We start from the raw sequence: 27,382 nt of genomic DNA, 5'->3' as shown, positions 1-27,382 counted from the left end.
TCTTCAAAAACACACCCAGTGAAGATCCCGTAAAGACACGTGACGTAATATACTGCAATGTAATGTGCATTTCTTTAGCAGTGTTGGGCAAGTTACCTCCAAAATGTAATTCATTATAAATTGCTAGTTATTGTCATTTAAAAGTAACTAGTTATATTACAATATTGCTGTCTTTGAATTGTAATGCGTTACACTACTTATTTATCAAAATAACCACAAAAGTATGACTTCCCCACTGAAAAAAACCCACCACAGAAATTCAAATGGTTTCCACTAAAACTCGACTGGAAACCATAGGTTATATTAATACCTTTTTTGTGGTGTGTTTTGGGCATAATGGTTTAATGGTCTCATCAACAGAACCCAACTCATACCAGTAGCAACTTTTGTTTCCATTACAACCAATAAAATTCTTGTCATAACCATTGAATCCAGTGGAATTTATGTGATGGCTTCTATAGCTTTTTCAGCAGTGTATGCATTCTAAAATGCTAAAATATAGTTTAGTGCTGCTCACTATACATCCAGCGCGGGGCGATGTGTTAATGCATAATGATTGTGTTCATCAATGTCACTTTTTACTCGGCCGTCCAATCACAGCGCAGGAGGGGCGGGACATGTACCTCTTGGCGCAATAAGTAACAATCGCTGTCAGAATCGCAAAAGTAGACAAACAAACGATCTGCTGAATAATGGGAGAGGTAGAGCCCACTATAATGTAAACTATAGCCTGATGACATGGTAAAACGCAGAACCTCTTTACTACTTTTGGAAACAGTTTTATAATCATAGCATTTTAATCACAGATTTTTTTCTCTTAGGGGATGGAATGTGTTGGTAAATGATTTAAAAAATAATTTCAGTATAATAATATCCAAATTTCATTAGCAATGCGTTATATTACATCGTTACAGCAGAAAGGAACAAATTACTGTAATTTTGTTAATTTTGTACTGCGTGACTCCCAACACTGTTCTTTGGGTCGTGAAAATTGGGCTGATCATGGTGAAGTATATTTCCTTGTGGTGTTTTAAGTTGGCTAAATAGCGCAATTTGTTTTTATTTACTACCTTCCTTTATTTAGTGCCAAATAGGCCTAAATAATCCTCTCTCTTTTTGGTTATTCATCTGTTGCATATAGGCCTATTGCTGCTTTTTGCTAATGACAAAGATGTCAATTTTAAAACAAACGTTTTATGTATATTTTTCTAGCGGTAAATGCAGAACAACGAAGAGCATTGGAGCACACAAACATAAGGTAGCCCAACGAGATTACGCTAAAGTTTTATCAGACGGATGGAGAAACTGATAATAAAATCTGATCCTTTAATTAAAATACTTGGGGAATGTGACTTTGGCAACTAAACATAGGGACAACAAATGTTGGAAATTAATAAACGCATGGCCAAGTTTAACCAATAGTCTACCAATTTATTGTTCATTATTATCGCTATTTTACACTGTACATATATAATTAAACCTTAACGATATTCATTTAACATGTTCTTTTGTAAGTGTTAAAGGGGTCATATGGCGGAAATACGTGTTTTTCTGTGTCTTTGGTGTGTTATAAGTTGCCCATGCATGTATTAGACACGTAAAATTGCTAAAATTAAAGTGTCGGAACAAAAGATGCATTCTATCTAAAAGCGAATGCGAACCCAGACCTGCCTGAAACGCCTCGTGTAACCACACCCCCACGAATGTACGTCACTTTGTGGTATGACTTGACTAAGACCGCCCAAATCTAAACGCAAGTGAGGTGGGCGTACTTGCAAATCTCATTGTATCGTCGCCGCTGCAGCCATGTCGCGGAGACGCTAAGTTACACTTGTATTTTAGTATTCACAAACAAATGCCGTATGATTTGAATCTGTGAAATTTAGATTGTAATAAACATGAGGCGATTTGTACAAATAGAGACAGATTTGTGAATACAATGTTTTATTTTGTGTTCATGTATAATTATTTTGCGCATACCAATGAGAAGTTGTGCATTTGTGTATCCTGCAGCGCGCGTCCATTCATCCTGTTCTGTGCATTCGGATTTTGAGACGTTCTTTACGCGGTTTTGCATTGGACAATCCACACACAAACAACTTCAGATCCACGCACAACCGTGCATAAACTACGGCCTACCACTAGATGGCAGTCTCACGGAGCGACGCAGAGGTTTGCGGCAGAGGTTGCGCTAGACTTTTTCATTGTCCGTCATTTTGACGAGCAGGCTCATAAAAAATCCGTCATAATCTATTTTTACCCGTCACTATGGTCCAAGGTTGATGTTACGTGCTAATTAGCATGTTTGTGACATCATCACTATGTACATGCATTTACTCTCTGAACTTACTGAACTGAATACCCAATAAAGTCGTTCACATATTTAATGTTTCTGTTGTCAGACATAAAACAATAATTACAGACAAATGTTTATAATCATAACAATCATAACGATACAAATGCACGCTATGTGGAAAATACAGCGTTTTTGAACCTTAAATCGTGTATACGCATTACATTACATCTAAAACAAATGATAATATTAGTTTTAGCCCTGTCATATCACCCCTTTAAAAAACTGAAATCTTCTGTTTTGTCATGACCCCACTACTTGGCCAATAACTCACTATTTTGTCCGACTGAACCGGGGCCCCAGTGTTGACCTAGAGAGCCCTATTATTTCCACTGGCAGTGTAAACCTCGACCAATCGACCACTTTTCTGCCCTCTTTCAGTTTACGCCAAGTAACCATGGGCGAAGTTCAGCGCAAGACCAGTAGACCACTATTCTGCCCATCGGAAGTGTACCAAAGGACCAAATGCCACTATTCTGTCCATCGCAAGTGTACAAGATTCTTCCGGACTAGCGTTGTTTAGCATTGTTTACGTTACATCAACTGGCCTATAGTTAATTCTTAATTGCAAACATTTTAATATACAATGTATATAGCCACTTACAGTATATTGATTTCGGTTTCTTTTTGCTTATACAAATCTACAGTAAAACATAACTGGCTTCGTGCTTAACGGAACGCCCATGGACCAAAGGTAAATCCAAATCTTGCCATCTTTTTTGGTCTTTGAAAGGTGTTCTATGGTAGACTGGAAATGAAAAATAAAACGATAATAATACACAGACATAAAACTTGTATAGTCTTGTGTGTTTTCTGTAATCCAAATCTTTAATAATAATCCAAACATATACACAAGGGTAATGCAAACAGTTATATTAACTAACGTATGAGACGAGACAAAGAATAAAGAAACACAATGTTGGGTGATGTAGTCCAAGGGAGAAACCAGAGGAACAGGCAGGGGGACAGACGGGACGGTGACACATGCATATTTATATCAACTGATCATTTTAAGACAACCCTGTATCACCAAATATTACATATGGATTCAATCACTTTCATTTGTAATGCATTTACACAAGTATTTCTAAAACCCCATGTTGGAAAATCAATGACATTTATAGTCATAAAAAATAAAACAGCTCTTTAGTTAGATGTTACTGCAAAGCAATCCCACATACCGTACAGGAAATAGCCTATGTGTTGATTCTTTCAAACTACAAAGTATCCGTCTTATTCCCCCAAAAACGTTTCAGCAGCTTCTTAAAACCCACTGCTGCATACTGCATCACCAACTCTTTGAGTAATCCTGCCCATTTCCATCCAGACTGGACTTGTTTCTTCTCTTCTTCCTCTTTTCTTGCCTGAATCTTCTGCAGCATTTCATTGGTGTAACAGCCTCCTCCATTTCTCCTCATCATATCTTCTACACTTCTGATTATATTCTCAACCTGAACTGTGTTATTCCTGTAGTTGTCCTGACTGTTCTTCCAGTATTTATTATCAATGACATGACAGCCACCTCCACACTTATTAACAAAACTGTTAAGTTCTGTATTACTTTTAACAAAATCAATAATGGTTTTACCGGAATCAAGTTGATCACCGTGAGTAAAGACAACAAGTGAATATTTTAGAGCTTGTTCTCCAAACAAATCATTCAGTTGCTTTACAACATCTTGTTCTTGTTCAGTGAATCTGCACACTCTAAAAACAACCATGAAGGCATGAGGTCCTGGAGCACATTCAATCATACATCTCAGTATTTCTTTTTTCAAGATGTCCTCACTGTGTTTGGTATCAAAAAGTCCAGGTGTGTCAATCATATTAATTCTGCAATGATTTCTCTCTCGGGTTTCTGATTTACATTCAGAAGTTTCTGAAGAGGCTCCACAGGAGGCAGTGAAAACATCTTCACCAAGTATTGTGTTCCCGGTGCTGCTTTTTGCATCTCCAGTTCTCCCCAACAGCACAATCCTTAAATCTTTCTCCTGTGTTCCTACAAAGAGAATATAAACATTACAACTTTTACCAAAACACTGAAAATACAATATATATTCAGAATTGCACAAGGGCTGGAATAAACATAATTTTGGAATTATTATTATTATTATTATAAAGTACAATCACATTCATTCTGTACATATCCAAATGTTTTGTAAGTGAAAAATTCTTGTATTCAGTAAAAAATTACAACATTAGTGTCCAGTGTCATAGACAAGGCTTACGACTAGTCCCAAACTAAAATGAAAGTTTGAGCTGTCATAACTGAAAACTGCCTTGACATATCTTAAAATATGTCATTACATTGTTTTATCTCTATCCAAGGCATTTAATAAAAACGACTTAAATGTCCTAATTTAACTATGGTATACTGTGGTCCTGGCTTAAGATAGGGTTTGTCTGTGAAACCGGACAAAAAGAATGACAGACATTTTACACTACACTTACAGGTGTCTCAATTGATTTAAGGTGATTTCGTTACCTTCTGTTGGACTTAAGCACGAAAAAAGCCTGCCATCCAACCCCACCCCACCCCACCCCACCCCACAAAGACATGTTGACCAACCTGATACTTACAATCCTGAATGTGTGACAAACATTACAGGCTTTTTTTAGCCTAGACTGGTGTTACTACTCGGAAGACCAGGAAGAACAGATTTGATTTTCTGTTAGATATCTTTAAAGTTTTGCTTTGTAATGTTCTTTGCCTTTTCCTGATTGTTTTACTTATCATATATTTGTATATTTCTATACTCAGTTTCTTACCTTTACTAGTCTGAGTACTCTGACAGCATGTCACACCTTATTTTAAGTCACTTAAAGTCTTAAAATAAAATATATAATTTACTAGCTTCAAATGTCAAGTCCTTCAAAAAACTATGGCAGTGTAACCACAAATGAATGAAAAGTTATGTCCAACATTCTCCACACTTTCAGCAATGTTGACCCTAATGTGAGCTTCATTTTAACATTTCATAATAAGTGTCTTTTTTATTTACACTCCCAAAACCCAGAATAACAGACCTGCAAATCTTGCCATCTTCTTTGGTCTTTGGAAGGTGTTTTTAGACGTATGAATGTCCTGGAAATGAAAAATAAAACAGTAATACACTGACATCGAACTTGTGTAGTTTTTATTTAGTACAGTTGCTAAATTAACAAATAAACAGACATCACCTGATCTGGTTATTCCGCCGCACCTTGGTAGCAATTATTTCATGAATTTTTTTACAGAGAAAATTGAAAACATACGAGACAAAATAGTACAAACTCAACCTCCAAGTCTGTCCTATGAATTAGTACCAACCATCTCCCCAAAAGAAAGGCTACAGTGTTTTTCACCTATAAAACAGGAAGATTTAATTAAACTTATTGCAACATCTAAATCTACAACTTGCTTATTAGACCCCATACCAACTAAATTATTAAAAGAGTTACTACCCGTATCAATTGAGCCCATTTACAACATTATCAACTCGTCAATTAATCTAGGCCATGTCCCAGGACCCTTTAAACTGGCCGTCATTAAGCCTCTTATCAAGAAACCAAACTTAGACCCCAATGAACTAGGAAACTATAGACCGATTTCAAATCTCCCTTACCTGTCTAAAATACTAGAAAAAGTAGTGTCCACTCAGTTGTGCTCTTTCTTACAAAATAATGACAGACACGAAAAATTTCAGTCTGGCTTTAGACCGCATCATAGTACTGAAACTGCGCTTGTTAAAATTACAAACGACCTGCTTATAGCATCGGATAAAGGTAACATCTCAATCCTAGTCCTGCTTGACTTTAGTGCTGCGTTCGATACTGTAGACCATAAAATACTTCTAGATCGCTTACACAATTATTCCGGTATTCAGGGACAGGCACTACAATGGTTCAGATCTTACTTATCAGACAGACATCAATTTGTCCATTTAAATGGGGAATCATCAAATCTAAACCAAGTAAATTATGGATTACTGTCGTGATCTCAGTCTTGTCGTGGCCTTTGTGTCCTGTGTGAGTGTTTGTTTTGTTTTGTCGAACTCATGGGGAACCGTCTTGACAGCTCTCCATGTGTTCGGTGTCTACGTCACTAGCCCCGCCCCCGTGTCTCCCCTTCAGGCTTTCCCCTCACCGGGTTTCCATCACCTCATCACCTACACTCCTGTAGCTCGTTCCTATTAGCAATCCCCCCTGGCTCCTTATTATTATTCACCTGTTGTTCATTCCCCGCTGATTAGGTCCCCTCTATTTAATCCCTCTTGTTCTCTCGTCTTGTGTCAGATCGTTGCGTGTTGAATGCCAGCTCTGACTGCCACAGTCTTGTTCTGTCTTAGTTACCTCCTAGTCTTGCTAATTGTTTTTGTAGTGCTCCAGTGCCTTTGCTCTTTGCTACATTTTCCCCTGTGCCCCTCAGTGTTCTCTGGCGTCTCGGACCTCTGCTCTCATCACCTCCCGGCACCTCCTCACAAGGGATCACCTCTATCGTCCGGATTCTTCCAGCGGGTCGAGACTGCTCCCCGCTGAGTGTCTGGTAGAGTCAAGGTTTCCTGTCCGGATTCTAATACTGCTTCTTACCGTGAGTACCGCTGGGTCGAGCTCTCTCCCCATGGGCTCATGAGGTACCTGTGGCTAGTGACTCTGGTGATCTGCTGTGGACATATTTTGCTCAATAAAGACCTTTTTCCCACATTTGAGTCTCCGAACCTCTTGTTCCTCCCTGAGTCATGACAGAATGGTCTGACCACACTGGAGATTCAGCGGTGATGGACCCCTTCTGCAATGCTCTACAACAACAGGGGGTCACCCTCGGACAGCTGGTCACACAGCTGTACGCCACCACACAGGATGTGGGAAATTTTGTGGGTCAAGTCACGGATCTTACGGCCTTGGACGCCGAGCTACGCAGGGAACTCGCTGCGAGTCGAATTTCTCCCAGCTCGTCTCGTGGATATCTGTCTGAGTCTGAGCCTCATGTCAATAGTCCCCCGCCTTACAGCGGAGACCCCAATGCCTGCCGCCCTTTTCTCGCCCAGTGTGCTCTGGTGTTTTCCCTTCAGCCACACCGCTATGCCACCGAAGAGGCAAGGGTGGCGTTTGTTTTAACCCTGCTGACAGGTCGGGCACGAGAATGGGGAACAGCCGTATGGGAGTCTCAAGTACCCTTTTGCCACTCATTCACAGATTTCCGGGCCGAAATGATCAGGCTGTTCGACAGGTCAGCTCAAGGGGAGCAGGCGGCCGCTCAGCTCTCAAGTCTGACCCAAGGTTGTAACTCGATCACAGATTATTCCATCAAGTTCCAGACGCTGGCGGCCGCCTGTAACTGGAACGAGGGAGCGCTACGCGCTCAATTCCTCAATGGGTTAAATGCGTCCATTGCTGACGAGATCGCCACCCTCGAACCTCCTAGGGATTTAGACGCCCTCACCAACCTCTGCCTCCGAGTCGAGACTCGTTTAAACAGCCACCGACGCCGGCAGCCTTCACCCACCTCTTGGCGAGTCCGAGACGCCCACGCTTCCCCTAAAGTCACCGGAACTAGTCCCGAGGAGGAGCCCATGCAACTGGGTCGCTCTCGCTTGACACCACTGCAAAAACAGCTGCGCCTTCTCGGAGGACTCTGCTTCTATTGCGGGAGGGATGGGCACCAAGTCATTCAATGCCCGTTAAAAGGCTCCGCCCACCCGTAGAGCGGAGAGTCCAGGTGGGCGCTATTCCTGTTTCCTCTCCTGTTTCCCGTTCCTCACTGCCGTTCCGGATCCTATTCGATTGTCGGAGTCACACCGGCAAGGCTCTTCTCGACTCGGGTGCCGAAGGGAATTTCCTCGATGCCAGCACCGCAGCCCGGTGGAAGATTCCGGTCAAACTCCGCGACAGACCCATCTCAGTCCAGACGCTAGCGGGCCTCCCCTTTGCCACCGTAACACACATCACCCCTCACGTAAGACTTTTTCTTTCGGGTAATCATTGTGAGTGCATTGAGCTGTACATCCTCGAATTCCCCCAATACCCCCCTCATATTAGGGCATCCTTGGTTGTCTCAGCACAATCCTCACATTGATTGGGTTAAAAGTTCTGTGGTGGCCTGGAGCCCATCTTGTCATACGTCTTGTCTTGGTTCTGCTCCGTCTCTTGTCTCTGTGTCTTCTGTGTTTCAGGTCAGGGCTGCCGATTTGGCTGGGGTCCCGGAGGAGTACCACGATCTTCGCACCATCTTCAGCAAGTTGCCTCTCTCCCTCCGCATCGCCCCTACGACTGCTCCATAGACCTTCTCCCGGGCACTTCTCCGCCTAGGGGGCGTCTCTACTCACTGTCCGCCCCGGAGAGAGAGGCCATGGACAAGTATATTCAAGAATGTTTACAGGCTGGGCTCGTTCGCCATTCCTCCTCCCCGGACGGTGCAGGGTTCTTCTTCGTCCAGAAGAAGGACGGCTCCCTGCGTCCCTGTATCGATTATCGAGGTTTGAATGAGATTACGGTTAAGAATAAATACCCCTTACCTCTCATGTCTACTGCCTTCGAACTCTTGCAGGGAGCCCAGGTCTTTACCAAACTAGTCCTTCACAATGCCTATCACCTGGTCCGCATCCGGGAGGGGGACGAGTGGAAGACAGCGTTTAATACACCTTCGGGACACTATGAGTATTTGGTACTCCCGTTCGGTTTGACCAACGCTCCTGCCGTCTTCCAGGGCCTCATAAATGCTGTGTTGGGGGACATGATTAATCGTTTTGTCGTTGTGTACCTGGATGATATTCTGATTTTTTCCCCCCTCTCTCCAGGAACACACCCGACACGTCAGGGAGGTCCTCCAGCGTTTATTAGAGAATCAACTTTTTGTTAAAGCGGAGAAGTGCGAGTTCCATGCTGTCACTGTTTCGTTCCTTGGTCACATAATTTCTCCCAGAGGCATCAACCCTGATCCCGCCAAGATCAGAGCCGTCGCCGAATGGCCTGTCCCCGACTCTCGTAAAGCCCTTCAGCGGTTCCTGGGTTTCACCAACTTCTACCGACGATTCATCCGGGGTTTCGGCCAGATAGCCATACCGCTCACTGCATTGACCTCCACTAACGTCTCGTTCAGATGGAATTCCCAAGCTCAGGTAGCCTTTGATGATCTCAAGTCCCGTTTTGTCTCTGCTCCTGTGCTTTGTTTTCCAGAACCCGAGCAACAATTAATTGTCGAGGTCGATGCATCTGACGTTGGGGTAGGCGCGGTTCTGTCTCAGCGTTCTAGTCATGATGGGAAGGTGCATCCATGCGCCTTCTACTCCCATCGCCTCAACCCTGCCGAACGGAACTATGACATCGGTAACCGAGAGCTGTTGGCGGTCCGCCTGGCTTTGGGTGAGTGGCGTCACTGGCTGGAGGGGTCAGCGCAGCCCTTCTTGGTCTGGACGGATCATAAAAACCTTGAGTATATCCGTTCAGCCAAGAGACTAAACTTACGCCAAGCCTGCTGGGCACTCTTTTTCGGTCGATTTAACTTCACCCTCTCGTACCGGCCGGGGTCTAAGAACGTCAAGACCGATGCTCTCTCTCGTCTCTTTGAGATCCCCGGTGGGGAGCCTCCGACCAGACCCATCCTTCCCAAGGGGATGGTGGTCGGGGCTGCTACCTGGGATCTCGAGAGACGAGTAGAGCAGGCCGGTCGAGGGGTGCAAGTCCCGAGGGAGTGTCCAGAGGGCATGTTGTTTGTCTCGGTTGCGCTGCACCCCGAAGTCCTGCGGTGGAGCCATTCCTCCAAGTTGGTCGGCCATCCAGGTAACCGGGGAACCCTGGCGTCCATCCGCCAGCGGTTTTGGTGGCCTTCTTTGAATTCTGATGTTAAACAGTTAGGGTTGGCTTGCCCAGTATGCGCCCAATGTAAATCATCCCACCACCCACCCACTGGTCTGCTTCGCCCTCTCCCCATCCCCTCCCGCCCTTGGTCTCACATTGCCTTAGACTTTGTCACTGGCCTTCCCCCCCTCTGGCGGCAACACCGTCATTCTTACGGTGTTGGACCGTTTCTCCAAAGCAGTCCATTTTATCCCCCTACCCAAGCTTCCCTCCGCCCGGGAGACCTCTCAACTGGTGGTGGACCACGTCTTTCACCTACATGGTTTGCCCACTGACGTCGTGTCCGATAGGGGTCCTCAGTTCACCTCCCGGTTCTGGAAAGAGTTCTGCAGACAGATCGGGGCCTCTACGAGTTTGTCTTCCAGTTTCCACCCTCAGACCAATGGGCAGTGTGAGCGAGCCAACCAGGATCTTGAACGCAGACTCCGCTATTTAACATCACAGAATCCCAGTTCCTGGAGACAACAGCTCTCCTGGATTGAATACGCCCAAACTCCCTTCCAGTATCCTCGTCAGGTATGTCCCCTTTTGAATGTTCTGTGGGTTACCAACCTCCCTTGTTTCCCTCTCAGGAACTCGATGCTGCGGTTCCTTCTGCTCTGGCCTTCGTTCAGCGTTGTCGCTGCACCTGGACGAGGGCCAGAAAGGGTCTGACCCGAACCTCCCAGAAGACCAAAGCAGCGGCCGATCATCACCAGTCTTCTCCCCCGGCCTACGTGTGTGGTCAACGGGTATGGTTATCCACCATGGACCTGCCTCTCCGGGTGCCCTCTCATAAGTTGGCTCCGAGGTTCATTGGACCATTCCACATCACCAAGGTAGTTAATCCGGTGGCCGTCCGGCTCAAGCTTCCCCCGACTCTTGGTCGAGTCCACCCTGTTTTTAATGTCTCCAGGGTCAAACCCGTCGTCACATCCCCCTCAACCCTGCCAGCAAACGCCCCGCCCCCCGGATCACCGACGTACACTGTCAGGAAACTGATGGACGTATGCCGACGTGGCCGGGGTTATCAGTACTTAGTGAACTGGGAAGGTTATGGTGCAGAGGAGAGGTGCTGGGTGCCGTCTCGCGACATCCTGGACCAGGCGCTGATAGTGGACTTCCACCGGAAGGTAGGTGAGCCCTCCCCCTAGATGCCCAGTGGCGCCTGTGGGGGGGGGGGAATGTCGTGATCTCAGTCTTGTCGTGGCCTTTGTGTCCTGTGTGAGTGTTTGTTTTGTTTTGTCGAACTCATGGGGAACCGTCTTGACAGCTCTCCACGTGTTCGGTGTCTACGTCACTAGCCCCGCCCCGTGTCTCCCCTTCAGGCTTTCCCCTCACCGGGTTTCCATCACCTCATCACCTACACTCCTGTAGCTCGTTCCTATTAGCAATCCCCCCTGGCTCCTTATTATTATTCACCTGTTGTTCATTCCCCGCTGATTAGGTCCCCTCTATTTAATCCCTCTTGTTCTCTTGTCTTGTGTCAGATCGTTGCTTGTTTAATGCCAGCTCTGACTGCCACAGTCTTGTTCTGTCTTAGTTACCTCCTAGTCTTGCTAATTGTTTTTGTAGTGCTCCAGTGCCTTTGCTCTTTGCTACTTTTTCCCCTGTGCCCCTCAGTGTTCTCTGGCATCTCGGACCTCAGCTCTCATCACCTCCCGGCACCTCCACACACTTCATGGCTAATATTGTGCCTCCATTAGCTGAAGCACAAGCACTGCACTTCTGGACAATGGTAACAAAAACCCAAACTTAAAAATAATACCAAAACTCTCCTAAATCTCAAAGATAAATCAACACAAAACATGAACAAGTCTTTATTTTTACTTACAAACACTTAAAATGATAGTTAATCTTGAAAATGAATCTCCTAATGCAGTCAGACACAAAGCATGCTGGGAACTACAGATCAACTGCCATGGTAGTTATATCTACAAAAATTATTTCTGCAGTCTCAACACAAAATAAATAAGTATACTTAATTTGACCAATTTAAATGGGTTTAACATAATAAAACTGAGTTGGATTTACTTAATAATTTGTTCAAATGAAATTACTTAAACAAAATAATTTAAATCTAAACAATCCAAACTAGTAGATTTCATTCCCAAGATTTTTACATTATTTTTATTTTTTTTTGTTAAAAACAGGAACATAATTATACGTATTACATTTTAATCATTTCTTTTCATAAAATCTCCTAAAGCACAAAATCATTTTTTGGAGCCAAGCAACAGAAACATACCTGTACAGACAGTTGCAAGAACTCTCCAAGTGCTAAATGACTCTCAGAGAACTTTAACTACAACAAGCACATTAGAGAACATAAATGAATTGTATTACTTTACAGAGTTATGCTTCACAGCCTTAACAAATATACATCCACAATATCTTCTTCACCTAATTTATTTATTTATACTTAAATATAGTCTTTTATTGGGGTATTAATACCAATTATCAAATTTTTGCAGAAACATTTATTATTCAAAAATATCACGCTGATACATTAAAGTCAGATTGTGGCGCTTATATTAATAAATTATTTTAATTGTTTACTAGAAACAAGACTTAATTTTTACCTTACCCAAATCAGTTGACACCACTTGTAGATCTCGAATAAGTCGTGATTCTTACAGAAGTGCGAATGAATACTAATATAGTCCTTGCCCGTCATGAAGGAGTGGCATGTGTAAGCAGTCTCCATATACGAGATGCAGTTCCTTGTATCTATACTTGAGAGTCGAGTAGCCCTGAGAGAACTGTCTGGACAGGTATGTTTCGGTTGTTTGGCTACTAATTTCTGTTAATTTGTTTGCTTTGCTAAACTGTACGATAACACTTCCTAAAACTGCATTTTTTGGCATTTCAATTGTTTGTATTTTTTGTACTTCATTCCATTATATTATTTATACCTGTATATTTTACAGAAAACATACAAGACTATACAAGTTTTATGTCAGTATAAAAACAAATTAAACCATCTAAATCATTTCCAGGACATTCATACGTCTACCAAACAACACCTTCCAAAGACCAAAGAAGATGGCAAGATTTGCAGGTCTGTTATTCTGGGTTTTGGGAGTGTAAATAAAATAGACACTTTTTATGAAATGTTAAAATGAAGCTCACATTAGGGTCAACTTGCTGAAAGTGTGGAGAATGTTGGACTTTTCATTCTTTTGTGGTTACACTGCCATAGTTTTTTTTGAAGGACATGACATTTGAAGTCATTCTTTATACTAGTTTGATTTAGCGATTTCAGTCATGACATTTTATGATTGTAAATGATGTATTTTAATTTAATTTAAGTGACTTAATATATGGTGTGACATGCTGTCAGAGTACTCAGACTAGTAAAGCTATCAACTGGAGCTTTTTACAAGAAACTAAGTAAACAACTATAACTTCAACAAGAGAATTAGTAAAAATTTTACTGGCACAGAGATGAAATGCTTCCCCACCATTTTCACATGGAGCATAAGTTTGGTGAGACTGCACTTACATGTGCCTCAATTGATTTAAAAATGATTTCGTTAACTTCTGTTGGACTTAAGCCTTAAGCCATCCAACACCACCCCACAAAGACATGTTGACCAACCTGATACTAACATGTCATGGTTCTGTCCCACCTTGTCTTGCTTTTCTTGACCTAGTGGCAGAACCATGATAGAACCTCTTGTTTTATGTGGAGAGTGACGTTTTGTCCCTGTTGGTCTTCCACTCTCTGGTGTGGCGTCTCTGTTCCCGCCCTTTCGTCTCCTCGTTATTGTTTGTTAATTAGTTCATGTCCTGCACCTGTCCCCTCTTGATTTATCCCCTTTATAATGCCCTTGTGTCTTCTGTCTCGTGCTGGTTCATTGTACTGTGTCGTGTTTGTGTAATGTGGTGAGTTCCTGTCTTTGAGTTAGTTTAGTTTATTTTGTAGTTGTGATGTGTTTTAGTCTAGTCCTGTTAGTTTAGTTAGTCTTGTTCCTGTTTCCATGTTTGTTACTTTACCCCCACGTGGGTCTTTGTTTTGTTGCTTTTTATTTATTAAAGTTTGTGTTAACCCCTTACCGCTGTCTGCACCTGGGTCCTCTGTCTCCGTGTCTCTCACCACCCACCATTCATGACAGAATGAACCACCCTTTTGGACCCAGCAGACAGAGGGATCTCAGCGGGAGGGGTCGATGCCGCCGGACTCCCTTCCAGGGTTGAATCCGCCGGACTCCCTTGGAGGGTAGAGGCCGCCGGGCTCCAGTTCAGAGTCGGGACCGCCGGACTCCCTTCCGGGGTCGAGACTGCCGGAACCCCGTCCAGGATCGAGACCGCCGGGCTCCCTTCCAGGGTTGAGGTCGTCGGATTCCCCTCCAGGGTTGAGGCCGCCGGTGTCCTGTTCCCGCTGCAGATCCCTGCCGGCCTCCCAGCTGGTGCCAGGCCTGTCGAGTTGACTGTTTGTGTGTGTTTGTTCTTGTTTGCTGCCCGCTGCCAGAGAGCGCTGCCCAGCCGTCGAGATGCTGCCCAGCTGCCAGAGAGCGCTGCCCAGCCGCCGACATCCTGTCCTGTCATGTCGACATCCAGGCCTGCCCAGCCGGTGATAGCTGGTCTCCCAGTCGGCCCCCAGCCGGCGCCATGTCTGTCCAGCGGCCAACCAGCCGGCACCATGTCTGTCCAGCCGGCCTTCCAGCCGGCGCCAGTCTGTCCAGCCGGCCTTCCAGCCGGCGCCATGTACTGTCCAGCCGGCCTTCCAGCCGGCTGCCCATGTACTGTAGCTAGCCGGCGCCATGTCTTTGTTTGGACTTTTTTTTTTTAAGGGGTTAACAGATAATATTTATTTTTAACACAAAACAAAAACACCCACAATGGGGAAAACGAAACTGAGATAAAAAACTGAAACAAAACACTTCCCACGGGGGGCAAAAACAAACTAACAAAACAAGGCACGACACAACGTCTTACAAAAAAACAACACGGCAGGGTGACTAAGACTAAAAACACAACTCACGAATAAAGGACAGGCACAGAACAGGAACCAGGGTAACACAGGAACATGAGCACAAACACAACGCAGACACAACGTAATACACGAGCACAGGACAAAGAAACAAGAGGGTATATATAGGGAAGACAAACGAGGGATAACGACACGGGGAGGTGTGGGTAATAAAACACTCAGGGAAAGTTAACGAGGAAACGAGATGGCGGGAACAGAGACGAGACACTGGAGAGAACGTATATTATTGTCAAAAGGACAATAATATGTTTCTCTCCACACATAACCAAAGGCTTTGTCATGACTCTGCTACAGGACCAAGAAAAACATGACTAAATGAAGCAGAGCCATGACAGAAGCCCCCCCTTTTATGAGCACCACCAGGTGCTCACCAAGGGGTAGACGGACGAGACAAGACCGACTGAGACAGTGACAAAAACCAGACAAACATGGTGATCAAGACAAGGGGCAGACAAGACAACAAGACTAAGGGATTGGGGTGACTTAACAAAAATAACAAACAAGGGAGGGGGGAGGGGCCAAACACTGGCTCATGGGAGGCAGTCCATGGGGGAGGGGAGGACTCGAGGACGACGTCTGGGGGTTCCCCCAACGCTGAACTTCCTCCGGTCCCCACGGGTCCGCCAAGGATGGCTGCAGACCCGGCGGTGCGGAGAAGGAGGAAGGAGCATCACGGGGGAACGTGCTGTCCAGTGCAGCCGGCTACCAGTCCAGTGCAACCGGAGATCCGGCCGGCGTCCCAGCCGGTGGTCGAGCCGGCGTCCGGTCCGGTGGTCGAGCCGGCATCCAGTCTTCTGTCTAGTCATGTGTCCAGGCCTGTGTCCATTCTTGTGTCCAGCCCTGTGTCCAGTCCGGTGCAGCCGGTATCCAGTCCGGTGATCCAGCCGGCGTCCAGTCTGGTGATCCAGCCGGCGTCCAGTGCGGTGATCCAGCCAGCGTCCAGTCCGGTGATCCAGCCGGCGTCCAGTCCGGTGATCCAGCCGGCCTTCCAGCTGGCGTCAAGCCCTGTCCAGCCGGCCTTCCAGCCGGCATCAAGCCCTGTCCAGCCGGCCTTCCAGCCGGCGTCAAGCCCTGTCCAGCCGACCTTCCAGCCGGCGTCAAGCCCTGTCCAGCCGGCCTTCCAGCCAGAGTCAAGCCCTGTCCAGCTGGCCCCTGGGAAACTGCCAGGGCCAAAGACTGTCCCCCCCAGGACTCTCCCTAAGTCCCCCAGGACTCCGCGCCCTCGAGCGCAGCCGGGGACTGGGACTTTTCCCCACCCCTATGGACTGCCCCCTATGGGCCCTTGTTTGGTCCCTCCCCCCCTCCCATGTTTGTTATTTTTGATGTCTCACCCAAGTCCTGTTGTTGTCTTGTCATGTTTACCCTTGATTTTGTTTTCTTTGTTTTGCCTTGTCCTGTCTGTCTCCCAGTCTGTCATGTCTTGTTTGTCAACCCCTTGGTGAACACCTAGGGGTGTTCATTAAGGGGGGGGGGCTCTGTCACGGTCCCAACGTCTTGTTTATTAAATTCTAGTCGTGTGGTGGGATCGGGGCAGAGTCCTTAGGTTATGTGTGGAGAGAAACATATTGTTGTCCGTTTGACAATAATATACGTTCTCTCCAGTGTCTTGTCATTGGCCCCATTCCTCTCGTTTCCTTGTCATCTTCCCCTGAGTGTTTAATTACCCACACCTTCCCCGTGTCATTATCCCTTGTTTGTCTTACCTATATATACCCTCTTGTTTCTTTGTCCTGTGTTCGGTCATTGTATGTGGTGTGCGTTCCCGATGTTCCTCGTTATGCCTGTACCCCTTGTTGCCGTTTCGTCTGTATAGTAAGTGTAGAGTTTAGTCTTTGTCACGTGTTGTTTAGTTTAGTTTAGTGTTTAGTTAGTTTATGTCCCTTTTTGCTTATATTATATCCTGTTCTTGTTTACACCCCATCGCGGGTTTTTGTTTTGTGTTTATTATCTGTTATAAAAGTCTTGTCTGTTAACCCCTTCACTGCCTGCCTGCGCTTGGGTTCTTCCACCCCCACGATCGTGACACTAACAATCCTGAATGTGTGACAAACATTACAGGCGTTTTTAGCCTAGACTGGTGTTACTACTCGGAAGACCAGAAAGAACAGATTATATTTTATATACTATATCCTTCCCTCACCCTTGTAAATAACCTTGGATAAAGTGTCTGCTAAATGTCTTAAGGTAAATGCAGATTGGGTAGGGAGTGACATGGTATATTTACTCCATTACTTTTATTTGAGTAAGATTTTGGAAAATATGTACTTTTTCTGGGTTTAAACTATACATCTTGCCAACACCACGAGTCATGACATTGGCCATGCACGGATAGTACAACGACTCATCAGTGTCTCATCGAAAACCACATTTTCAGTGTTTTGGTAAAAGTTGTACTGATCATAATCTCTTTGTAGGAACACAGGAGAAAGATTTAAGGATTGTGCTGTTGGGGAGAACTGGAGATGGAAAAAGCAGCACCGGGAACACAATACTTGGTGAAGATGTTTTCACTGCCTCTAATGCATCCGTTTCCGTAACTTCTGAATGTAAATCAGAAACCAGAGAGAGAAATCACTGCAGGACAATCACTGTTACCGACACACCTGGACTTTTTAACACCATGCTAAGTGAGGAAATCATGAAAAAAGAAATACTGAGATGCATGATTGAATGTGCTCCAGGACCCCGTGCTTTCATGGTTGTTTTAAGAGTTACAAGAATTACAGAACGAGAACAAAATGTACTGAAGTACCTGAGTGAATTGTTTGGAGAAGAAACTCTAAGATATTCAATCATTGTCTTTACTCACGGTGATCAACTTGATTCCGGTAAAACTATTAATGATTTTGTTGAAGATAACAGGGAACTGAAGAGGTTTGTTGAGAAATGTGGAGGTGGCTGTCATGTCATTGATAATAAATACTGGAAGAACAGTCAGGACAACTACAGGAACAACACAGTTCAGGTTGAGAATATAATCAGAAGTGTAGAAGATATTATGAGGAGAAATGGAGGAGGCTTCACTGATGAAATGCTGCAGAGATATATACGGGAGGTAGAGCAAAAACCAACAGTGCTCCAGACTCTTATAAACTATACTAAAACACAAACTAATTGTATGCTTAATGTAGGTTCTGGCCTACTGAAGTCATTCAGTTTGAATGCACAATGAGCCGCCCCAAAGCTTATTGGTAACATTTTTAAATAAGGTTCTATTTTTTTACGGTAGTAATGGCATTAGCTAACAATGAACAATTTAGTTTTTCAGCATTTATTAATCTTTGTTAATGTTAGTTAATGTCAATACAGTTATTCATGTTAGTTCATGGAGCATTAACTAATATTAACAGACACAATATTTGATTTTAAAAACGTTTTAGTAAATGCTAAAATTAACATGAACTAAGATTAATGAATGCTTTAGAAGTATTGTTCAATGTTTGTTCTTGTTAGCTAATGCATTAACTAATTGTATACAAATAGCACTTTATTGTAAACTGTTACCGATTTATTTATATTAGAGCTATTAACGTTCACGCGTTAACGCATGTGATTAACTTTTTCAAATTAAAGCGTAAAAAATATTTAACGCAATTATCCGCAAATATAACGCAGCATCCGTTTGTTTTGATATTGTTTGTCTAGCGTTACATTATGTAATCACGCTCTTTTTCGTGTACAGGCTTTTAAAACACTTAAGCGCGATTTGAAACAATTGCTTTGACGCGTGCAATGAAGATAGACAGCTTCTAAACTGTGGGAAGTCACGGGCTAAAGGCTGCGTCGGTGAATCTCTGTCAGACAGCGCATCCATGTTAAGTTCTCTTTCGTGCTTGAATGGATAAAACCAAACAGGATTATTTCAGAAAGCCCGTTTTTTCTAGCATTTTCTTAAGCACATACTTCAAAGTGTATTATAAAACGGTCAGTTCTGGTCCTTGATTCTGATTGGCTGAGCGGAGTTCTAAACCAACTCCGCTTCGCGTCGTGCCACAACGCCCTTAGCTGTTATAAAATGCACTGTAACCCACTGCTTCTTGGGGCTTATTGCTTTGCTTTAATATAAAATCTTAAATGAGTACAATGAGTTGTGAAAATGTGAGTGCGGTGACGTCAGATCCGCGTACAGAGACCGCTTTTAAAGGGGCCGCGTTCTTAAATGTGCTGCCGTAACTCCTGTCAAAAATAAAATAAAAGAAGAAATAAATTTGATTTTGTAGCTTTAATGAGAATTCTTCTGTAATCTTATTAAGTTAGTATTAAAGACTGTAAATATTTTGAGAACTTCCTTCAATTTCTGCATATTTCCTACATGATAGCTCTCAATTATACTGTTGAATGGCTATAATTAATGTTAAAATAATCAATTTAATAGAGACATCAGTTACAGTACTAATATCAGAATGTTTGCTTTCATTCATAAAATGACGCCGTTAAAGAAACATTTAGTTTTGCATCAATTTGAAGATTAAATGTGAAATCATTAAAATGTAAAAGTATATTTTAAAATATTATTGTTTTGTGCGATTAATCTTGATTAATCACAGAAAAATGTGCGATTAATCCAATACATTTTTTTAATCGATTGACAGCACTAATGTATATTGATTTATATTGAATGTACAAATGAATGTGCTAATCTGCTCCGGTGTAAAATGACAGTGTGTAACTAAACATCTTTACTTTTATGTTTCAGTTTTTTGTTTAAATAAATGTCATGTACATTTTATATATTTTATGTTTTACAACCTGTCAATCCACATAAAAATGTCTTCATAATGTTTAATTAAAATCTAAAATTGTTATTGTACTGAGTAATCCTTGATGCAAATTTACGTGTTCATACGGCTTCATAATTACTGTTGTTTTGAGATGACACCATGACGTGCTATTCGTAGATGTTCATGTTTTTGTACTGGGGATTATTCTGTTATATGTGTTCAAACAGGTTCCTACACAGTGTTCACTGCTTCTGGGCACAGGATTTCTATCTAAATTAGAGAGATAAAGTAAATGTGTATGTGATGTTTTCTTCTAAAAGTGAGTTGACCTCTGGTTTAAGACTTTTATCTGACAAATGATGAAAGTGTTTGAGACTGGGTGAGCATAAGACTGGTTTTGTTGTCCAGGGTCACATATTATTGTCCTTTTGACAATAATATGCGTTCTCTCCAGTGTCTCGTCATTGGCCCCGCCCCTCTCGTTTCCTGTCTTGTCTCCCTGCCCTGTCTTATGTTTCACACCTGCCCTCGCTCGTTATCCTGCGTTTGTCTTACCCTTTAAATAGTCCTCATGTTTCATTGTCTTGATGTTCGTGGATTGTATTGTATTCATGCCTGTTCGTCTTGATTCCGTGCCTAGTGCTGTGTGGTCCTGTTCCGTGAGTTTAGTGGCTGTTAGTTTATTGTAGTTTTTCCAGTGTGGTCCTTAGTCCTTGTATTTTAGGTTAGTGAGTTTATGTGCTTGTTTTGTTCCTCCATTTATTATCGTGTTTTGTTCCCCACTGTGGGTTTTTTGTTTTGCGTGTTTTTTGTGTGAAGTAAAGTGTCCTGTTAACCCCTTCACGCCTGCCTGCATTTGGGTTCTCCTCACGACCGTGACACTTTTTATTGTAGTGTAACAATCACATTCTGGGCTTTCAATGGAAAATGTTCCCATTCTCCGCTTGTTGACTTGTCAGTCATAACTGCATTGATTCAACATCACTTTGCCACCGCAATTAATGTTGAAAGAAAGTAGAAGTTTCAACAAACATCATTATTGTGACCATTATTTTCTTTAGTTGGCTTCTTGATTCTTATGTTTTAACGTTAGGTTTTTATTGTCTCTTATAACAGTGTGCTAAAATACAATTGTTGAGGCGCAGTATCACAGTAACCGTTTAATTTGGCACAGCATTGTGAACCAGAACACTCAAATCATTTCATTTAGTATTATGTATCTTTTTTTACAGCTTGACACCCATCAGAAAAGGTAACCTACTTCAAGAGGAAAGTGCAACTAAAGCAAACATAAATGCTTCATCAATGGCTTTTTTCAGAAGGAGAAAATATCATCAGACTCTGACGAGACTAGAACATTTGGCGAGTGACCGAGTCCGAGACAAGTCTGAGTGCAGATACCAATGAGTCCAAGACAAGTCCAAGACCACAGTCAAATCCGAGTCCGGACTCAAGTACTACAGCACAGTGTTCAAGCCATGTTAAGGGTTGATGTATGTTAACTTAGATTTAATAAAAATAGGTATTTACATCCAAAATCTTCTTTATCTTAATGTTTCTATTTATTTTATTACACGTCTAGTATTTTTGCAATAGCGTATGTTTATTCTTAGACATCGCCATCAATATTTGACACAAAATGTGCGTGCAGTCCCTATGAGCTAAATGGTTGCTATGCTGTTGTATGTCAGTTGTATTTGACTCAACAAAGCATCTATTCACTGCTTGTTTTATGTTAAAGTTTAAAATTGTCCACTGTTGTGGCCTAATGGTTAGAGAGTCGGACTCATGACCAGAAGGTTGCCGGTTCGATTCCCAGGGCCGGCGGGTAACAACTGAGGTGCCCTTGAGCAAGGCACCTTACCCCTACTTGCTCCCCGGGCGCTGCAGTGATAGCTGCCCACTGCTCCGGGGGTACGTGTGTTCACTACTCTCTGGATGGGTTAAATGCAGAGGTCACATTTCGTTGCCTTGTACATGTGCAATGACAATAAATTGAATCTAAATCTAAATCTAAAAATCTAAAAAAAAATTGTCCACTGTTGGTATAAAAGCACCTGATGAATGTGTTTCTAGTCAGACGAAGTAAGAATGACGAAGTCGGATGAAGTTATTCCAAGCCAACAGGTTTTTTGATTGACATTTTAAACTTTAACATAAATCAAGCAGTGAATAGATGCTTTGTTGAGTCAAATACAACTGAGCTACAGCATAGCAACCATTTAGCTCATAGGGACTGCACGCACATTTTGTGTCAAATATTGATGGCGATGTCTAAGAATAAACATATACGCTATTGCAAAAATACTAGATGTGTAATAAAATAAATAGAGACATTAAGATGAAGAAGGTTTTGGATGTAAATACCTATTTTTATTCAATCTAAGTAAACATACGGCTCGAACACAGTGCTGTAGTACTTGAGTCCGGACTCGAACTTGATTCCGAACTCGAGACGTTTTTCTGTGGTCTTGGACTCATTGGTATCTGCACTCAGACTTGTCTCGGACAGTCGGACTCGGTCACTCGCCAAATGTTCTAGTCTCGACCGAGTCCAATGATATTTTCCTCCTCCTAAACAAACCATTGATGAAGCATTTATGTTTGCTGTAGTTGCACTCTTAACTTTCATTAAGTTAATTCTCTTTCCTCTTGAAGTAGGTTACTTTTTCTGATGGGTGTCAAGCTGTAAAAAAAGATGATAAATAACACTGAAAGAAATAATACTAAATGACTGATTTGAGTGTTCTGGTTCACAATGCTGTGCCAAATTAAATGGTTACTGTGATACTGCGCCTCAACAATTGTATTTTAGCACACTGTTATAAGAGACAATAAAAACCTAACATTAAAACATAAGAATCAAGAAGCCAACTAAAGAAAATAATGGTCACAATAATGATGTTTGTTGAAACGTCTACTTTCTTTCAACATTAATTGCGGTGGCAAAGTGATGTCAGTCATAACTGCATTGATTCAACAAGTCAACAAGCTGAGAATGGGAACATTTTCCATTGAAAGCCCAGAATGTGATTGTTACACTACAATTGTAGGGTTCCTGTCTAGTGTGTCTTTGTTTTCACTCATGTCAATGTTTTGTCTCTTGTTGAGCACATGGTATGGGTTACAGCCTGCATGTGCTTTTCCCTTTAAGTTTGGTGTAACTCCGCCCCCTCGTTACCCTGTTGTCTCCTCGTTACCGTTTAGGTCTTCTCACCGGTACTAATCAGTGTCTTATCTCTTTTCTCTTCTGCCTTGTTTCCCTGATGACTCTCACCTGGTTTGCTCTTTGTCTTCGTTCTCTACCCTCCTGTTTCTAGTTTGGGTTTGGTTTCCTTCCCTTTATATTTCCTTCTGTTCTTCAGTCCTTTGTCAGGCCGTTGCGTGTTTTATGCCAGCTCTGACTGCCTCAGTCTTTTATTGTATACCTAGTCTTTGTCTCAGTTATCTCCTAGTATAGTTTCTAGTTTTTTTGTAGTGCTCCAGTGCCTTTGTCTTTTTGCAACTTTCTTCCTCTGTGGCCGTCAGTGTTCGCTTGCGTCTCGGACCTCTGCTCTCATCACCTCCCGGCACCTCCTCACAAGGGATCACCTCAAACGTCCTGGTTCTGCCAGCGGGTCGAGACTGCGTCCTGCTGAGCGTCCGGAATAGTCAAGGTTCCTGCCCGGATTCTTATACTGATTCTTCCGTGAGTACCGCTGGGTCGAGCTCTCTCCCCACGGGCTCACGAGGTACCCGTGGCAAAGTGACTCTGGTGATCTATTGTGGATATTTGTACAATAAAGACCTTTTTTCCCGCACTTGAGTCTCCTAACCTCTTGTTCCTCTCCAAGTCATGACACCAATAAAAAGACTGAAAATCTGAAGTTGCACTGAAATTTATATACCTTTAGTAAATAAAATGACCTTATTTGATCCGCTTTTTGATCATCACAAATAAAGTAAGAGGTCTTGATTTTTGCAGAGGATTCTATTCCTGTCTCTGTCTGGACTTGGACTCGAACCTCTTTGGACTTGGAATTGACTTGGACTCGAACCTCTTTAGACACGGTCTTGACTCGGTCTCGACTAGTCCTGGTCTTGGACTTGTCGTGTCTTGGACTCGACAAAGGAGCCTACAGCCCTGCTCGAACAATGAGAAAACTTAGAACAACTGATCTGACCAGCATTAAAGCGAGGCATTTTGGATAAATCAGTGAGAGAAATAAGACAATTGAACAAGAACTCAAAACAATGAACGGGTCAAAACCTAAGAATTAGATTTTGTACAAAATCAAAGAAATATATCAGAAATCAGAATCATTAAGCGCTTTATTGCCAAGTATGTTTGCACATACAAGGAATTTGTTTTGGTGACAGGAGCATCCAGAACACAGAAACCGCAACAACACAAAAATATAAAACAAAGGTCATCTGAACAATTATAACTTAAAACGGCAAAGAAGTAACCATGCAACTAATTATAACTAAGAAGTGGTAAAGTAAGAAAATAAAGCTGAAAAAAACATATTAAAACGTTATGAAAAAGTTAAAATGAGAAACTTTACATAACAGAATAAATACAAGTCTGTAACCTTGCAATGTATGTGATATCACTTTCTGTAGATTATGTCAGAAATGAAAAAGCTGTCCTACATTTACTGGCTAGCAGTTGAAATGCCGTCGTTAGGTTTAGGAAAACATGTTATGAAGCTAACAAACGTAACTGACACATCACATCAAATTACTCTAAACAAAAAGCACATGTCATCTGTAAATATTCACAAAACACTTTCAAACAAAGCAGCTTCTAAAAGATGTAAGAGTAAAGCCTGACAACTTTGTACTGACTAAACGCAAATGTTGAAACTATACAAAAGGTTTACAAAAGGAGATTAACTTAAGATATGTAAAAAATGTTCTTGACATTCATGGTGAATCGTGTAGTAAAACAGGTATTTGTATGTCAAATGTTTTGAGCAAAAACTGTTGATATATAGTGAGAGATCCACGTTGTGTATTTTAGGTTATACTATTAGGATTCAATCACATACTCTTTTCTTAAAGCATATCTATTTAATGGGACAACAGGCATCACAAAACCTATTTTCATCCTTCAAGTAATTAGCTATTTATCATTTACTGAAGCATTGGTTTATAGAGATGTTGTTGCAATGTTAATAGTGTATCTATGACTAAACCCATCCTTACAATAAGTAACACGTAAGATGTGGATTGGGTAATACACACGGACTTACCATTTGTTGATACAGGTCTACACCACTGAAAGACATTAGGTGAAGGTCAATTAAAATGTTTGCCAGTACTTAGAGAAATCAAGAAAAGAAGATGAAAAGACCTAAACATTTGTCTACATAAGATAAAACTAGGCTAAAAGCTAGAGGTAGCATCCAATCTTTTAAATGCACAACTTTCTAAAAGCGGAAACCAGAGCTTGGGAGCTCTATATGTTTTTTAAACATTTATAACCCCATTTAAAGTGTTTCACAAGACACATTGTCTGCATAAGTTGCCCATTTTCCTGCATGCTATTTTTTAGTTTGTTTGTTAGAATTTTAAGTCTAGATATTTACATGTAAAAGATATTCTTAAATGTAACTACATTTTACACTTATATGTAATGCACAATCCAGCACACAATCTGTCTGGAAAAAAAAAAAAAAGCATTTTACACATACAGAAAAATACGGTGGTACTTAAAAAACTTGCAGAGTGGACTTTTCTTGCTATTATTTTAATACGTTCAGTTGGTTTTTGTCAGAAAATAAAGTATATTCAATACATGTTTTGAGTGAAAAGCATGCAACATAAGAAAAGGCTGACAATTAAATAAAACATGCTCAGTTGATTCAGTTTATACTTTGTTCGTGTAAAGTTTAGATCTGAAGCAAACCGTTAAAAAAACAAGAAACCATTTGTTTAACACTTACAAATAAATGCCTTTAAAATAATGTAAAACAGAAACGGTTTCTTTGAGATGTACAACACAAAATAATGTAAGGAAGAGAGAAATAAAAATAAAAAAATAAAATAAAAATAAAAAAAAGTAAGTGTGTCCAATGTCTTAAAAATGCCAAAGGGTAGTGCGTTTAACGCACACTAAACCCACACTAGCTTGAATACCGCTTCGGAGAGCCCTTCGTAGTGGTATTAAAGAGTACATTCCTCGAGATCATAAAAAATACATTTCATGAAGTGTTTAATTTTGCCGTGTTTGAATGTAAGCAATCTGCCAAGTTGTAAATCCGAAGGTGAACGAATAACAAAGTTATTAGCTTATAAAAAAGGTAATCGACTCTGAATCACGCGAACAAGCCATGACCTGTCCGAATCTTTAACCACAATGTACCTACGTCACTAGAAAAATCCCCGCCTACTGACTGCGAAAACTTAACTCTCTCCTCCCCAAACACTGTACTAGCTCGTTCGTGACGTGTGCATCATGTCTAAGAGAAGCTGTGTTCTATGTAGTGAAACTAAGTCAGTCTTATTTTCACTACCAAAGGAAGAACTTCTGAGGAAAAAATGGTTACTATTTATTTTTCAAACGACACCAAAGGAGTATAAACCGAACGTTTTACTTTGCGCGCGTCATTTTACCTAAGATTGCTTCATCAATCTTGGCGCCTTTACTGCAGGATACATTAAACGTCTTTCCTTAAAAGATGTTGCAATACCAACTTTATTTGGACCTGTAAGCTCCACCGAATCACAACCTGTAAGTGTGACTCTTTATTTTTGTCTTTACTTAAAATTAAATTTGTGTGACGTTATCTCATGTCTGTGTTTAGCTAACGTTACCGTTATTTTTGGGGTTGTTACTGTTTGTTTACCTAACGTTAGCTATAAACTCGTTGCGCTAATGTAAGTGTTCAACCATATTAACTCGCAAAGTCTTTATTTCAAGAACTGCGTGGTGTACTATAGTTATATATAACATCTGGAGATACGAACACCGTACACTGTATGCCGTGATAACTAACTGTTACAAGAGAAGTGTCTAAAACAGTCCTTTTTCTTACTGGCATCTGTATAAGGATTAAAGAATGATTCGTCAGACTCGGGCTCGAGCTGGTAAGGTAAAATCGACGCCATCTCTCTCTATACACTGTTAATATCCAACCACCTGCAAACCGTAATACAGCAGTAATGATAGGCGGTCCATTTGCGACACATGCTGAACGCGTTTGACCAATCACAGCAGACTAGACCATTTGACCAATCACAGCAGACTAGACCATCTGACCAATCACAGCAGACTAGACCATTTGACCAATCACAGCAGACTACACTATCTGACCAATCAGATCAGACTACGCTGGCGGAAAGGCGGAGATTACACAGATGAATCGCGGAACGAATCATTTGAGAGTCAGTCAAGATGTAAGGTAATAAAAACTGCTTATTATTACGAAATAATAGTATTTTTACATCATGTATGTACATAAACTTGTTGTCGGACACTCCATAAACCAAAATAAGCCCTTAAAAATATTG

General features: G+C 42.0%; 2 protein-coding genes across 4 annotated transcripts; one reads left to right on the top strand and one right to left on the bottom strand.

Moving 5' to 3' along the window:
- Positions 1-3,179: 3,179 nt before the first annotated feature.
- On the bottom strand, positions 3,180-12,481 carry LOC130549039 (GTPase IMAP family member 7-like). Of its 3 annotated transcripts, none has more exons than XM_057326174.1 (3): positions 12,417-12,481; positions 5,381-5,438; positions 3,180-4,352 (listed from the first exon to the last, which is right to left on the bottom strand). In XM_057326174.1, the coding sequence occupies exons 2-3, from the start codon at positions 5,394-5,396 to the stop codon at positions 3,571-3,573; spliced, it is 798 nt and encodes a 265-aa protein (XP_057182157.1). In that variant the 5' UTR covers positions 5,397-5,438; positions 12,417-12,481; the 3' UTR covers positions 3,180-3,570. The 3 variants fall into 3 exon arrangements, with proteins under 3 accessions (XP_057182157.1, XP_057182158.1, XP_057182156.1); XM_057326175.1 differs by lacking the exon at positions 12,417-12,481 and adding an exon at positions 5,534-5,870; XM_057326173.1 differs by lacking the exon at positions 12,417-12,481 and having other exon boundaries at positions 5,381-5,486.
- A 445-nt stretch (positions 12,482-12,926) lies between these two features.
- Positions 12,927-18,425, top strand: LOC130548943 (GTPase IMAP family member 7-like). The gene is made up of 3 exons (XM_057326023.1): positions 12,927-12,942; positions 13,168-13,229; positions 17,579-18,425. Exons 2-3 carry the CDS (start codon positions 13,214-13,216, stop codon positions 18,334-18,336), a joined length of 774 nt encoding a protein of 257 aa, XP_057182006.1. The 5' UTR covers positions 12,927-12,942; positions 13,168-13,213; the 3' UTR covers positions 18,337-18,425.
- The last annotated feature ends 8,957 nt before the right edge of the window (positions 18,426-27,382 follow it).

The sequence above is a fragment of the Triplophysa rosa genome, linkage group LG25 (assembly GCF_024868665.1).
Source record: "Triplophysa rosa linkage group LG25, Trosa_1v2, whole genome shotgun sequence".
Classification (NCBI taxonomy): domain Eukaryota; kingdom Metazoa; phylum Chordata; class Actinopteri; order Cypriniformes; family Nemacheilidae; genus Triplophysa; species Triplophysa rosa.
This window is presented reverse-complemented; position numbering and strand designations above follow the sequence as displayed.